The sequence below is a fragment of the Oryctolagus cuniculus genome, chromosome 10, assembly GCF_964237555.1.
Source record: "Oryctolagus cuniculus chromosome 10, mOryCun1.1, whole genome shotgun sequence".
In the NCBI taxonomy this organism is placed as follows: domain Eukaryota; kingdom Metazoa; phylum Chordata; class Mammalia; order Lagomorpha; family Leporidae; genus Oryctolagus; species Oryctolagus cuniculus.
In genome coordinates, this window is record NC_091441.1 from 16,268,049 (window position 1) to 16,284,000 (window position 15,952).

A 15,952-nucleotide genomic window follows, 5' to 3' on the forward strand; every position below is an offset into this window, starting at 1 on the left:
ATTTGAAAAGATTCCAATTGGCTAAGAATCAGATAATTTGGCATCAATAAGGGCAATAGGCCTAATGTATTGAATTACATAAAATATGTGTAAGTGCATAAGTTAACAATGGTATTTAAAAAAAATCTATGTAGCTGTTTATCATAGCAGTATGAATCACTTCATTATTTTGAAAACTTGTAAGTAGACAGAAAGAATTAAACATTTATCTTGCTTTTACTATAAAAATTGTACCACCCTGCAACATAGTACATATGGAGTAAATTTTTCTTTGCTGAAGCATTCTAGCTCATAATTGACATAAAAATGATAGAATCAGAGTATATTTTTAGTGAATTACCAAAGTTGGGCATTAATCATTAGCAGCTTACTAATATTCCAATAAAGGAGAGAAGCAAACATTTATATTCTGATAAAAATATACCTCCTCTTATGAGGCGGTCATGCCAAAAGAAACATGTTCTGATGCGGGTTATGTTTCCAGATCTACATCCAAATGCCAAATTCACAGGAAACACAGAACATGTTAAACAACACAAAGGAAATGCACCCAGAAAAAGTTGGACTGTGGGAAACTAAAGGACAGATGGTCCAGTTTGTTCGACAAGTAAACTATATAGAGAAAAAAAGAGAAGGGGAGTCTTCTGTCTATGGAATAAAAGAGACTTAGCATATCCACCTATTGCAATGTACTGAACACCTTCTCATGTGGATCCTGACTCCAAGAAACAAATGGCACAGAAAAAGCAATAGATCACAGCTGCCATTTAAGAAACAATCAGAAGTTTTAACAAAGGCCATATGAATTAAGAAATTACAATTTTGGTGTGATGATGAAATTGTGTTCATGTTTTTTAAAAATGAAACTTTTAGAGACACAAATCAGAGTATGGGAGAGGGAAAAAGGGGGGCATGGATAAAATAAAATCAACTATGAATTGTAATTTGTTTAAACTTGGTGATGAATATATGGGAATTCATATTTTCTGTTTATTTGAAATAATATATAGTAACATGGAAAACTATGATTATATAAGTAAACTGTGGGTTTTTAAGAGTTTTTAAAGGAAGGCCATATAGCAGAAGCAATCTTAGGAAGTTGCTTATTTTTTGCTTTTTAAACTTTTCCATGTAAATCCATGAAATTTCATGTAGAATCATTTCACATGTAGCTTTTCTCAATTTTCTTGCAAAACTTTGTGCATTTTAAATAATCTGAAGGCACCAAATAATCTTGATGTTTACTGTATGACAAATGAATAGCAGTTTTTATTTTCATGTTAATTTTAGGGATTTTCTGTTCAGATCACAAACTTCTTACTGTTTCATTGTACTTCTACTATTTTAACTTTCCATGGCTAAAATGGTGGGGATACATGAAGAACTCCTTCCAACTTGGAAAGCTAAAGAAGGAGTTTCAATACACCAGAGAGGCAAAACTGTGTTGGGAGTGGGAAGCAGGAAGGAGTGTGTGTGTGTGTGTGTGTAGGTTTACATCTGGACTGTTAAGATGAAATACTTCATCCCGGCAGTTAACCTTAGAGGAAACACTTTTGAGTTCTTCTGTCCGAGTCTACTTAAAGATTAATTGCTCAAGGTTATCTCAGTAAGAGTGTACAACAGTCCATTTGTATATCACTCCCACTCTGAAATGCCCAACTGTATACTCTTACATCCATGTTCATATTTTAAATTCACTGAATCATTGAATGCTAATTAGTTTGGTTAGAAGCATCTGACTACAACTTTCTCAAGTTTATACTCCCTAATGCAATGAATGGTTACGTCTTAAAACTCCTGTCACAATTTCTGTTGTTTTAACCAGTGAATCCCCAATCTTGCTACATATCAAAATCTCTTGAAAGCTTCTAATCAGATCCCTAAGCTAAATCAGAATGTTAAGAGGAATGAACAGAATATGGGGTAGACATCTGAACTTTGAATTTCCTAAGTAATTTTGATGAGATGGTTTACAAACCAATAGCATTTGAGAACCACTGACTTAAAATAATACAGGAGACATTATACTCATCTATAGCAAATTTATATAGAGAAATTAATGTTAAGATGAAGCCTTAAAAAAGAAAATAATTTTTACCCTTGAGGCTCTTGGACGGTCTTGTTTTCTACTTTTTGTTCACATTCTTTAATCATAGAACTTAAAATAACCTGAAAAAAAAATTTTTGTGAAGTAAAACAGTTTACATGGTATAACATTATGGTTTAATCTAGAGTTTCTATTTAAAAGTTTAAAAAAGATTTACATATTTATTTGAAAGGCAGAGTAACAGAGAAAGAAAGACAGAGAAAGAGAGATCTTCTATCTGCTGGTTCACTTCTAAACAGCAGCCACGGATGGCCAAAGCCAGGAACCAGGAATTCCATCTAGGTCTCCCACATTGGTGGCAGGGGCCCAAGAAATTGGGCCATCCTCCAGTACCTTCCCAGGTGTATTAACAGGATTGGAAGTAGAGTGGCTGGGACTTGAGCCAGCACTGTTATAGGGGATGCTGGTTTAACTCACTGTATCACAATACCAACTCCTAATTTTTAATATCCCCATAACCTAAAAAGTCTTTGCTGGTTACTTGGCCACAGGATTCATATTAGATTGCTAGATTAAATGCATAAATAAATAGCTTTAAGAGATCTCAATCATATACATTTTTAATAATTTCGTTTTATTTTCACTAGCCTTCATTCTAAATCTGATTTTATTTCCCCTCTGTGATTAAAAATCAAATGCATGTACTTTCATACATTTAACATGTTTATGTACCATGATCAAACAGATATTTCCCAGTAAAAGCCATTCTGTTCTATGTCCTTTACTTTTTCCAGGTTGCAAAAAAGCAATTTCCTCTACTTAAATGTCTGGAGTTGAGACAGACCAAGTATAGCTCTGTGATTACTGAAACATATCATGGGTGCCAAAGAAGTAAGATCATTCTTGCAATGAGTGATGTAAGCTGCTGTTCTCACTAGAAACTGAACAGCCTTCCTGAATTTTCTTGGCTCATGGTTTAGGCATGGAGGGTACTAAACAAGCATTTATTATCTATCTAGTATGTGCTAGGCACTTTGTAAACAATGAGGAAAGAGACAATGTCTTCTCCTTGTGTTCTAATAATGGAGATAGACAATAAGCACACACACACAAATAGGTAAATTATATATTATCAAGGCTTTGGAAAAAACACTAAGATAAGGGATACTAGAGCGGCCAGGGTGAAGAATAATAAATCACATAGAGGTGTTTCGAGAGAGCTTCTTGGAGAAGATGACATTGGACCAAAAACCTGAAGGAGATGAAGGAATAACTGTTTTATACAGAAGAGGCTGAGCAAAGGCTCTGAGTTGGGAGTAGGCCCATGTACCAACCGACTATGTGACTGGTCAAAGAGTGAGCACAGACTACTGGGAAGTCAAACATTATAATAGGAAAAGCCTGTAGAAAAACAGATTGAAGACAGAATAGGAAATGATAGGAGGGGAAATAGGAGACAAACAGAATGGAATGAAGGAATGCAGATAGAAAATAGAATTCTGCTTATAAGAAAGCTGATGGTTAGAGATGGACATTTTATAGTTAAAAACCATTTTACATATATTATCTTACTAAGTTCTCATTATTTAAAGTGAAGAAATGTGTTATCTTTACTTTAGAGAATTAAACAGATACTCCAAGATGCTAAGAGTCACTCTAGATATCACAATTTGTATAAAAAAAAAAAAAAATACAAGATGATGTTCAGCTAGATTTAAAAAAATGAAGCATGGCATATCATAAATAAGCCTCACGTAGGAATGCAATTTTGCATAGGAGATATTAGAACATATGATCATGGCACTGGTAAACAGAGTGGCTCACCTCATGTTCCGGAGAGAGATGTTCCATGTCAGTCCGCAAACATCTGAGACCAGGTAAAAAGTGATTTACCATTAAGTCCTCTGAAATGACTTGAGACAAAGTAGTTAAGGGAGTTTTAAAAAGCCTGGTATGTCTAACAAAACAGAGGTTTGTTATAAAGAAGATGCTCTATTTTTTCAAAGATACACTTATTTTGAAAGTCAGGGTTAGAGAGAGAGAGGAGGAAACAGAGAGATCTTTCATCTGCTGGTTCACTCCCTAAATGGCCACAATGACCACCAGTGCTGGGCCAGGCGAAGCTGGGAGCTAGGAGCTACTTCTGGGTCTACCATGTGGGTGCAGGGATCCAAGCACTTGGGCCATCCTCTGCTGCTTTCCCAGGCACATTAGCAGGGAGCTGTATCCGGAAGTGGAGCAGCCGGGACTGGAACCAGTATCCATATGGGATGCCAGTGCTGTAGGCTGTGGTAAGCCGCTGTGCCACAGCACCGGCCCCACAAGATGCTCTCTTAATGAAGCTGGTGGAATACTGACCATTGCTCAGGGTAAACAGGCCCCTTTCAACTATGACTCCTCATTGAACAAGCTACTTATTAAGGTCAACTGTGTTTATTCTCATAAATCTACCTCAGTGGTAGTTATCATTGTAACATTCTGTAATCATGTTATGTAAATGCATAAAATAAGCATTAAAATGAAACCATGTAATCTAATCAAACGGCTAAGTGAGTATGAAGCATGACAGGAGAGAAAATTGTTTTCCTGACAACTAAGTTGAACATTTTGGGAAAAAATGGATAAAGTCAAATCACTTAAAACATTGATGTTTAATTGTTATGCATAAGATAATTGTAAAAGACTTGGAAAGACATAAAAATCTAGAAAAATTCTATACTTAGTATCAGAAATGTTTCTGGATTCTGTTTAAAGAAACTGAAAGTCAGACAGTTGCATTATAGATATGATGTATCTGAGAAAAATATTTAACTATAATCAGAAATCCATACCAAAGAAGTGCCTGAATCCTACATCGAAAGATTGGTAAAAGAAAATTCATTTATATATTTTAAGTTAAAATAAGTTATCTAAGATATATATGCATACCACTTCCCTGGTTTCTTGCTAGAAGCATCCTGATAAACTCCAATGGTTCTAACTGAATTAGATGAGAGAACTTTTGCTGCAGTAAGAGCTGTTGCGATAGGTTAGGTCCTCCTTAGAGTTTCTGATCATCTTTGAGTTTTAGTTGATTGTTTTAACATTCAAAGAAATCAGAATAGCAGATGCATTTCTCAAAAAACCAATTAATTTTGTTCATTTAGATCAATTCTGGCACATTCTCACCTTATCTTAATTGTTATACATTTAAAAACAGCTCACATTAAAGTGGAAAATAAACAGCCAGTAAATAGTTCCCTTATAAAGAATTTATCTTTCTGAAAAACAATTATGATGAATTTCTTAAAAAATCAGTGTAATGCCTAACTACTGCCTTGAAAATGCATCTTTAAATTATTCATAAACAAAGCTCCTATAATGAGGGACTTAATGAGTGACTCACCAACAGGCACTAAACATATACACATCATTTAATTGAACCAAATACAGAGGGCTACAACCTAACGATTATAGTCTTCTTTTCTAGATATGGGGAAAGTACCACCAAGATACACGTAACTGTGAGTGACCTTTGGAACAGCAGCTGAGAATCTGACCTAAAGAAATATAGGTACAGACTGAGAAGGCAGAGCAGAGTTTTATTGGGAGAGAAGATGGAAGTCTTATCCTTTCTTTCCACTCAGTTGGGGCTTACCTTTTGGAATCACACAATTGTTCTTAAAAATTGGAAATCACAGATCAGTTAGTCTTATCTGTTACCAGGAACTGAATCTCCTTCATTGGTGAATTAAGGTCAAGAGGTCTCTGACTGCTAACACTTTCAAGATATTCACAGTTTCATAAGAAAGATCATCGTATTTTTAGATAGCTCTACTGGAAAGGTTTTCTTAGAACTAAAATCATCTTCGCTGCAACTTCTGCTTGTTAGTGTTGGTTCTGTAACTTAGTCACACAGTGTGTCTAACCTGCCTTCTATGTACCAACTTTTGAAATGATTGTCAAACTGTTTCCCCTCATTTCTTCTCCAGGTTGAACATTTTCTAAATTCCTCAAACACTTCTAAGGCATGACTTTTTTGACTTTTATGTTTTCTGATCAGCTCAGAACATATAATGGAATAGCAGAAAATATCACACCGTGATTTCACTGGTGGCCATCTACTATGTTAACTGAAGTCTAAGTTCTGACTCATGTGGAACTAACACTTTTAGTATTTGAACAGGGACTACCGTGAAGGTTGTTCTTCCCCTTACTGTGCTGGTGTAAATACTTTTTATTGTATTTACTACAGTAATATTCTGTGCATATCAAAACACACAATAATATTCCTCTGTATAGATATCTATGCTCGTTAGAAACCACTGCCTTTCCTACTTGGTAAATTTGGTTTTATGGAGACAAAAATTTTGATCTTTTGACTTTTCCATTTTCCTTGAAGCATATACCTTTAGAAACTTTTGGCTACATAAAGTTACACATTACTGTTTCCTTAAGTTCTAAACACTGACTTTCACAGAATTTAATAAATGAACCATCATTTTGTTTCTTTGAAACACAAACTCTGACATACTACTATTACTTTCTTGTGAGGGTCCTGTCACTTCTCCATTACTAGAGAATTCCTCCTTGCTAATTCAGAATATCAGTTCCTCATTTTGCTTCCTCTATCTTCTCTAAGTCAAAAAAGCTAACAAGATAAATCAAGAATGATAATAAGTTCTGCTTTTAGTGAGATTAAATTTACAGTAGACATATGAATAGCTGAGGTACAAAACTATTAAAATATGACGTCTGTGTCTATAAACTATAACATAATCTCTCAACTAAGCATCTAATGTAAGTTTTTTTTTTTTTTAAGATTTTATTTATTTGAAAGGCAGAGTTAGAGAGAGAGAGAGAGAGACAGATACACAGACAGAGCTCTTTTATTTGCTCGTTCACTCCCCAATGGCTAGGGCTGGGCCAGGTTAAAGCCAGGATCCCAGAACTCTATCTACATGGATGCTGGGACCCAAGCACTTGGGTCACCTTCTGGTGCCTTCCCAGGTGCATTAGCAGGGAGCTAGATAGTTAAGTGGAGCAGCCTGGATTTGAACTGGTGCTCAAATGGGATGCTGGCATTGCAGGAAGTAGCTTAACCCACTGTGACACAGTGGCAGACCCACCAACGTAAGTTTTAACATTTCTAAAAGGACATGTAGTTCTTTGATAGATAGCTTTACTTTTCTACTTCCTCTATTTATTATTAACAAAAAAGAACCTCCCATTGTTGTATTCCAGTCAAAATACAGTGCCAATGAGTGTAACTGAACATTATCTTATTTAAAATTGATTGTTTACTTTGCTCATGATGTTGAACTGGATATAACAATGTAGAACCATAAATAATAATACTGAAACTTTTCCTTTGTTCTCTGTTTTTTTTTTTTTTAATCACTAGGAACTTCTCTACTATCATTTTTTCCTGCTATCACCATAATTTTCTGATTATGTTGTCTAGCACATTCTTTTAAAGTTCTATTTGACTTATTTCGCTTTTCATTCTTTTTTCAATGTTTTATTTCTCTTTTCTCAAATGCTCTTCTTTTGGTTCTATAATCACTGGAGATGATCAGCCATGTTGGCCCTGTACTTTTCCAATGAATGGTATCTCTCTAAGAGATTTTATAGTACTCTATCAACACACATAAACATTCACTGAAAACCATAAATGCCATGACATATATACAAAGCTACCTTTTGATGAACTAAAATTTCAGCTATAATTCCGTTCCTCCATTTCTTGACTACTTATATAGTTGACTTGAATAAATGAAACTTCAGGTTAAGAACCTCATTAGTATTTTCAGAACTATAGACGTACAGAGAATTTTAAATTACCTTTTAAATTATCAAATGGCTAGAATAAGGAGTAAGGCAAGTAAAATCACAATTTCAATTTTCCACAATCTTTATGTAACTATGTTGAAGAAAAAAAGTTCCGCTTTTTAATCTTTAACAAGTCTCATCATAAGATTGGCTATATAACAAAGCAAGGATACAACAACAGGAAAGTGCACTGTAGGCTTCAAAAAGATGGGTAGCAATATCCAGTCTCTTGGAATCCACAATTTGTAAGTTGTTCACCAAGGCTAACTTATGTAAATGTGGTATAACAACTAGAAAAAGAAAAAGTTACATTTTTATCAAAAATATACATACAAAACACTCATACATTTTGAAAATAATTTAATTCCTAAAGTTTCACTTTAATTTTGGATGATTTAAAAAGATTACCCACATCATATGCTTCTTTTTTTACTCCCTAGAAAAGAATGTGTATTTTTCAAACTAAAAAGTGATCTGGAATCTGGGAGAAGCAGATTATACCATTCTTACTACCACTAATTATGGGATAAAATGAAAACCAAAGAAGAGCACAAATAATTTACCTCTTGTGTTATTTACCCTTATAGACAAGTTTTTTTTTTTTTAAATTTAATTTATTTGAAAGGCAGAATTAGAGAGAGAGAGATAGAGAAAGAGATAAACAGAGAGGTTTTCCCTCTGCTGGTTCACTCCCCAAATGGACACAAACACCTGGGGCTGGACTAGGCCAAAGTCAGAAGCCAGGGGCCAGGAGCTTTTTCCTTGTCTCCCACATAGGTGCAGGGACCCAAGCACTTGGAGAATTCTGCACTGCTTTCCCAGGCACATTAGCAGGGAGTGGGGTCAGAAGTAGAGCCTTCAGGACTTGAACCAGCACCCATTTGTGATGCAGGCAGTGGCTTAATGGACTATGTTACAACATCAGTACCAAGTTTTTTGCTTTTTTTTTTTTTTTAATAAAAATAAACATTACCAATGCTATTAAATAAAAGCAAATACTTTTTCTTTGGATGACAAATTTTACTCCCTCATAGTACTATTATCTTTAGTTTCTCAAATTCTTAGCAAAGACAAATGTCAAACACCACTTGTGGATGAGTTTCAAGTCACTCTTGGCTGAAGTCCCTCAAAGAAAAGCACACGATTTCAAAAATATAAACAGTCAACTGTTAAAATAAAAGTGATGACCCAAGAAGCAATAACAGTTCAGTAGCAAGGAGCCCCAATATTGCGTCAGACTGACTGTGTTTGCTGAATATACAGTCTAGTTTTTCTCACTGCGACCAGAGTTATTGGGAGAAATGGCTTCAGGGTCAGCGACTGTTACACTGTTGATCACATGGATGCTGTCCAGTCTCTGCTTGGCTGGGGACGCAAACGCAGAGACAGCTGACCGACTGCAGTGACTTCTTTCTGGTTTGAACTGGGTTTGTATATGTAAAAGCTAGACTCTTCTCCTGGAAAAAACTCCTGCTTCCATAATAAACCAAGGCTATAATCACAACTTTCATGATTTGCTTAATAAATGGGGGCTGTGGAGCAGGAAAAATAAATAAATAAATAAAACAACCGCCGGCCGCGGCGGCCATTGGAGGGTGAACCAACGGCAAAAGGAAGACCTTTCTCTCTCTCTCACTGTCCACTCTGCCTGTCAAAAAAAATAATAAAAATAAAAATAAATAAATAAAACAACCACCACCAAAAAACTCAGAAAAGAATAACAAGGGTCATTTTTAGGAGATTTTTTTGACTTGTCAAAACTAATATTCAAATGGAGCTCTAGCAAAAAGTAGGGATCAAATCTCCAAGTCTTCAGTTGTTGGCTTCACTGGTTGGGATGTTCAGCCCTCAACAAAATGGTGAGTCTACAATAGTCTCGCTAACAAATTGCCGTTTATTTCTGTTCCAATCTCCTAAAACTTACCTGTGTGCACTTCATCCGCTCATGCATGGCCCCTTTATTACTCCTGCTCCTGACTCTCATTTTCTTAAGTGTACATTCACATTGCACAACATTCCCTTAAAATTGCTTGCCCAGAACACAAACCTAGAGAAGTTTTAAACTCTAGTTTGCAGACAGTTAAAAACTATAATTGAGGATTTTTCTAATTCTCAGGAATTCAGACAGAAATTTAATATGGAATTCAAGATTTCAGTAAATAGATGTCCTGGACTACCACACTGGTACTAATTAGTTCACTGAATTGTTAACCCATCAGTTGATAATTTATTAAAAGCAGTAGCTTTTTTTTTTTTTTTTTCTTTTAAAGATTTATTTGAAAGGCAGAGTTACAGAGATAGAGAGGGAAAGACAGATTTTTCACTGCTGGTTCACTCTCCAAGCAATGGGCAGGGGTGGGCCAGGGGGAAGCCAGGAGCTTTATCTGTGTCTCCTATGTGGGTGGCACGGGTCCAAGCACTTGGGCCATTTTCTGCTGCTTTCCCAGGCGCATTAGCAGGGAGCTGGATCAGAAGTGGAGCAGCCAGGACTCGAACCAGCACCTGCCTGTAGGGGATGAAGCATCCCAGGCAGTGGCTTAAACCACTGCACCACGACATTATCCTCAAGAAGTAGGATATTAAAGAGTAGGAAAAGACTTATAGCCTCAATGAGCATAACTTTAAAAGTGATCCTCAGTGGAAAGAAAAATAGGAAGTACCAAGACTGCTGAGGAAATCTTTTTCTTCAGGGCAGATTGGATAAAATTTAAAATTACATACAAAATAAAGATAAATACACAGGAGGTTTTATAAAACTGGATTTCAGAAAACTTTCAAAAAAGCTATCTGAAGAAGATCCGATTGTCAAAGTAAAGGGAATTTTGTTCTCTTTTTTAAAAAATTGGTTCGGGTCTGAAATAAGAAACTGAGACAAAATGAATCTGAAATGGAAAGTTGCTACTTTAGACTTAACATTTTAAGGGAGCCTTACAAAGTAAAACAGCTGAAAACAAGAAGCAACCATATAAGTTTTTTTTTTTTTTTTTTTTTTTTGGACAGGCAGAGTGGACAGTGAGAGAGAGAGAGAGAGAGAGAGACAGAGAGAAAGGTCTTCCTTTACCGTTGGTTCACCCCCCAATGGCCGCCACAGCCGGCGCTGATCCGAAGCCAGGAGCCAGGTGCTTCTCCTGGTCTCCCATGCGGGTGCAGGACCCAAGGACTTGGCCATCCTCCACTGCACTCCCGGGCCACAGCAGAGAGCTGGCCTGGAAGAGGGGCAACCGGGACAGAATCCGGCGCCCCCACTGGGACTAGAATCTGGAGTGCCGGCGCCGCAGGCAGAGGATTAGCCTAGTGAGCCGCGGCGCTGGCAGGAAACTTTTAAAGCAAATGAGGAGGGTCAGTGCTGTGGCGTAGCAGGTAAAGCTGTTGCCTGCAGTGCTGGCATCCCATATGGGCTGTGGTTAGAACTCGGCTGCTCCACTTCTGATCCAGCTCTCTGCAATGGCCTGGGAAAGCAGTAGAAGATGGCTCAGAGGGTCCTTGGACCCCTGCACCCACGGGGGAGACTGGAAAGAAGCTCTTGGCTCCCAGCTTCAGATCGGTGCAGCTCCGGCCATTGCAGCCATCTGAGGAATGCCTCTGCCTCTCTGTAACTCTGCCTTCAAATAAATAAATAAATCTCTAACAAAAAAAAAAAAATTGAAGCAAATGAGAAGTCACTTGACTGGGAATTAAGTACAAAAGAAAAATATATTGCCGTAAAAAAAAGTTTGGTTGTGGTAACTAATAGAGTACCTAAAATGTAATGTATAGGAGTGACATTTTGAGATTCAATCATGTTTACAGCCCTTGTCTCTACCGTTGAGGTGAACAGTGTTTTCTTCCTTCATACTATTCATTGAACTCTTTACTTAGTGGAGGGTTAATCTTTTGAGTATAAAATAAACTGGAAATAGATCTTTATAAAAATCAAGAGTGGGAATAGCAGAGGAAGAAAGGTGGGAACGTGGGTGGGAAGTATCAGTATGTTCCTAAATCTGTATATTGAAATACATGAAATTTGTATACCTTAAATAAAATTTAAAAAAAAAGTGTGGTTGTGCCAAAATGTTAATGAAGTTTGTAAGAGACACACTTGTGAGTATATACTAAATTGTAGGAGACTTCAGGTTTATGAAACCTATCCAAATGGTGGGAATTTCTAAACGAAATATTTTCCCAAGTCACTGGGACTTAGTAACATAAAGCACTGCCTTTCTTCTCTGTTATATAATTCCTATAAATTTAATAGATAGGCATCTATTCTATAAATAAAACAATCAAATAAAATAGAGGGATTATTTAATAAAGTTCTTGAAAATTCTAGAAAGAGACATTAAGATATCAACATTATGTTTGGTTTGAGGAACAACTATAGTTCCAGAACTACTTAGGAGGAATGTCTCCAGGCATGTAACAAATCAATCTGAGTAGATGCTATAAGAATCCAGATGGATCATTCTCATATTGTTAGGTATCTTTGTTTTGAATGTACATACAAAGGTCAGATCATATTTTAGAGAGGTTTTATTAACAACATGGCCCACACCAAAAACCCCATTGCTTAGTTAGCCTATATTCAGTATTCAAGAGTTATTCTCCTTGCTTCAGAGAAGTTACAGCCTCAGCAAAGTCAAAGCACCTCCAGAGGTCCTATTACAATCACCTGTAAGTCTTATAATATTATGTGAAAATATTCTTATTACTAAGTAACATACCAACCTTTTGCTGTAGGTTGTTTAACTAATTATGAATATACTCTCCCAATGAAAAACAATCTCATGATAGTATTTCTGTAGCTTGATAAATATGCATGTCCTCAACAGACCTTTTGGATACTACATGCAGTGCAAATCCTGATTTAAGTGTTTAATGACGATTTTTACCCTAAAAATGGTAAGAGACAATACCAGACTGGGATATGCAATAATTAGTCTCCTGGAGAATTTAACTTTGTATTAGAATCCAATTGGCTGAAGTAGCCCAATCTGTGGCTCTCTCTAGGGCATGTCAAATTGCTAAAATTAACAGCTAAAGTAATGCAATTACACTGTTTTGGAGTAATCACTTCTGAGTGCTTTGATGCTTTCACCAAAAATTTCTGTCTTAAAGACTGAGGCCCACAGTAAAAGAGGTGCTATTACAAAAGCTACAGAAAATGCCTTAGCAGACAGCCATGCAGATCATTCAACAGTTCAACAAGCTGTGAATTACAGCAAAGTGATATATTACATTGAACAGCATGTTACACCAGAGAAATGCATATTTTTGACAAGATTATGTCTAGAAACAGAAGAATTTCCTTAAAAATAAAATGAAAATCATTTAAGTATCAGGCAAAACAGAATTTTGCAATAATTGAGAAATGGCTCTAAAGCAACTTGAAATTATTTATGTATTACATTCCATAGTTTTAGAGCAATCAATATATAGTATAAAAATCATCCACTAATAATAGTAATACTGATCAAATCACAGTAAGTAACTTGTTTCATGTTCAGCTTTCATTTCACGAAAGACAGAGCAGCAAGGTGTAACACACGACAAATCCTCAAAGAAGCTCTGCCTTTTATCTTACATTAAAATTTGGGAAAAAGGTAAAAAATGGAACTTACATTCATCTCGGAACCTGGGTTCTGCGTTAGGGCCCACTCTACCGAATGTTTTTATGATCTCTGTGTGCAGAGAATGCTGGTCTTGATATTGAGGGTCTTCCAGGAATGAAGCCAATTGCATTTTCACTCTTTCCAGCAACTTAAAATTGGATATTACATAGTCATGTTATAGAATATTAAAAACTGAGTAAATTGCTAAAAGGCACATATTAAACATAGCTTATAGCAGATTTGAATAATTTATAGCCCTATGACAGTAGAAATCTGGAATTACATGAGGGTTTTTTAGTTTTTTTTGCATTGAAAAGGTCTCAGACTTTTATTTATTCTTATTCATTCTTTAGTTTTGTAAAAACATTCTGACAGATTATTAAAATGAAAAAAAAAATCGAAAAGACTAAGGATAAGGAAATAAGTTTATGATGATTATGTATCTGAATTATAATACCTAAAACAAATCACAGTGTAAGTTACCCAGTTATTCATCTCTGAAAGCAATGAGTCATTAATGACTTGTATGTTACTCACATTTCCCTAAAAGATATTTTTATTTTAGGATTTAAGAATATGTTGAAATTCTGCTAAGATTGCAAGCTTTGCAGAATGTATGCTTTTTTTGTTGATGTTGCTCCACCAGTGAAATATATAAGTTAAAAAATGAAAAACATTTCTACCACAAACCAAACTGTTTAGTTTTTGTTACAAAAGTTTAAGAAAGACATTTCATTAATTTTTTTTTTGTTTTAGTGACTTGGTAAGGTGTTCACAATTAATTTATTTTCTAATTTACAGAGTTTTAAAATTTGCATTAGGATATAACCAACATGATATCAAATAAAATTTTGCCATTAATTTTGGGAAGTGTCTTACAGGTAAAGATGCAGATAGAACCTAAAAAATTTGAATCAAAAATTCAGAATCAAAATACATTTTCAGGGAGGAAACTCCTGAAACAGGTGTGACAGGATTTGCACATTGATATAAACTATAACAGATGATTTTTACAGCCTGACACCAACAACACAGTTATCAGAATATAGATATTCCCTTGCTTTCATTTGTAAAACTATGAAAATTGGATGCATTTGTGTTCCTAATGTTATCTGGCAGAATGAGTTGTCAAATCTTGTAAACTGACAATCCAGAATATATATCCATTGACTAGAAGTCTGTTGGATAATATAAGAGTGTGAAACTAGATATGACTTGAAGGATTATTCAGAAGTGCAATATCCAGCTAGGTTATAGTTACTTTTCTAATCTAGAAGAGAGATTAAAGATTTCCTCAATATATGGAAATATACCTTTTCTGGGCTATCATGTTTTGAAATACCAAGGCCCTCCTCTGGAACATCAATAACTAACAATAAAATGAACAATAAAATGAAAGGTACAATGCTTCCTGCCCCCACCACCCTACAGTACATACATAAAAATGAATTTCAATTATTTCCTACCTCTCTTTGAATAACTGTTTCCATAATAGTGCCGAAGGCTGGAATTGTAGCAATCCTGACAGAGCTGTTAAAATTAAAACAGATGGAAACTGAAATTTTTTTGAGATGAAAAATAGAGTATTATTAAAATGTTTATCAAATAAGTATGAGATAAATATACTGTATTAGTCTCTAGCAATGACAAAGTAAATTAAAAAAAAAAAAAAAACAAACAAGCAGACCAAAAATGCTCAAAAGACAGGCAGGATAACTTAAGGTCGCAGTCTGTGAAACTCACAATTCAGGATCACTGGACAAGGTAACAAGGGCCGGAGCAACCCGCTTGTCAACTAACGCTTCACTCATGCCTCGAAGAGTCAGCTGTAAACCAGTCAACATGCAATAAAAAATGGTTTGGTAAACTGGAATGAGAACTGGGTTAGCTGTGACTGAGGATGGGCAGAGGCAGACTCACTGGCCTTTCTTGGTTTAGTCACCCTTATGAGACATTAAAATGTTAAGCCTTTGGTTCATGCCACTACGCTTACTGGTAACAACCTGTTAGTGAGATTAGCAGAGCATCCTTTCTTGGCCTGTTAGAAATAGTCCATCAGCATGCTTCAGGCTTTGGAAATGTTTATTGCGTACTAATGTTGGTATTTTTTTTCAATATATGGTTTCCAAATTTGGCTTATTGTGAGTGCTGACTTAAAAATATGATAAAGTTGAAAATTAAACAATTGAATATTATTATTTTAAAGAGAGTCTTCAGTAAATTTAAAAGCTGATGGTTATTTCTTGACAGGCCATTTTGAAAGGGATGCTGAATGTATAAGGCAGGGACAACACTTACATTTCAGGGTCACTGGAGAGAGTAATGAGAGCAGGAACAACCCTCTGAGCTACCAGAGTTTCATTCACCCCCTTCACCAACAGCTGATTGGTCAGCACAGGGGATATTCACAGGTGATGCATGGAAAGAGCAAACACAGTGCGCCATGGGAAGAAGAAAGGAACAACCAAGAGAAAGAGAGAAAACACAAAAGCAAAAACAAAATTAG

The 15,952-nt window shown here is 35.7% G+C and overlaps 1 protein-coding gene across 7 annotated transcripts in view; it reads right to left on the bottom strand.

The window, feature by feature from the left end:
- RELCH (RAB11 binding and LisH domain, coiled-coil and HEAT repeat containing) overlaps positions 1-15,952 on the bottom strand; it is a 127,728-nt gene that overhangs the window by 9,724 nt on the left and 102,052 nt on the right. For 3 of the 7 annotated variants that reach the window (XM_008261433.4, XM_002713623.5, XM_002713624.5), the window contains 6 exons: positions 15,745-15,827; positions 14,913-14,976; positions 13,456-13,594; positions 8,032-8,148; positions 3,872-3,960; positions 2,099-2,169 (listed from right to left, as the gene is read on the bottom strand). In XM_008261433.4, the coding sequence (XP_008259655.3) occupies positions 2,099-2,169; positions 3,872-3,960; positions 8,032-8,148; positions 13,456-13,594; positions 14,913-14,976; positions 15,745-15,827 (563 nt within the window). Of the gene's footprint in view, positions 1-2,098; positions 2,170-3,871; positions 3,961-5,639; positions 5,765-8,031; positions 8,149-13,455; positions 13,595-14,912; positions 14,977-15,189; positions 15,273-15,744; positions 15,828-15,952 lie in introns of those variants that run through there. The other 4 variants (XR_011379301.1, XM_002713622.5, XR_011379300.1 and 1 more) reach the window with 4 other exon arrangements.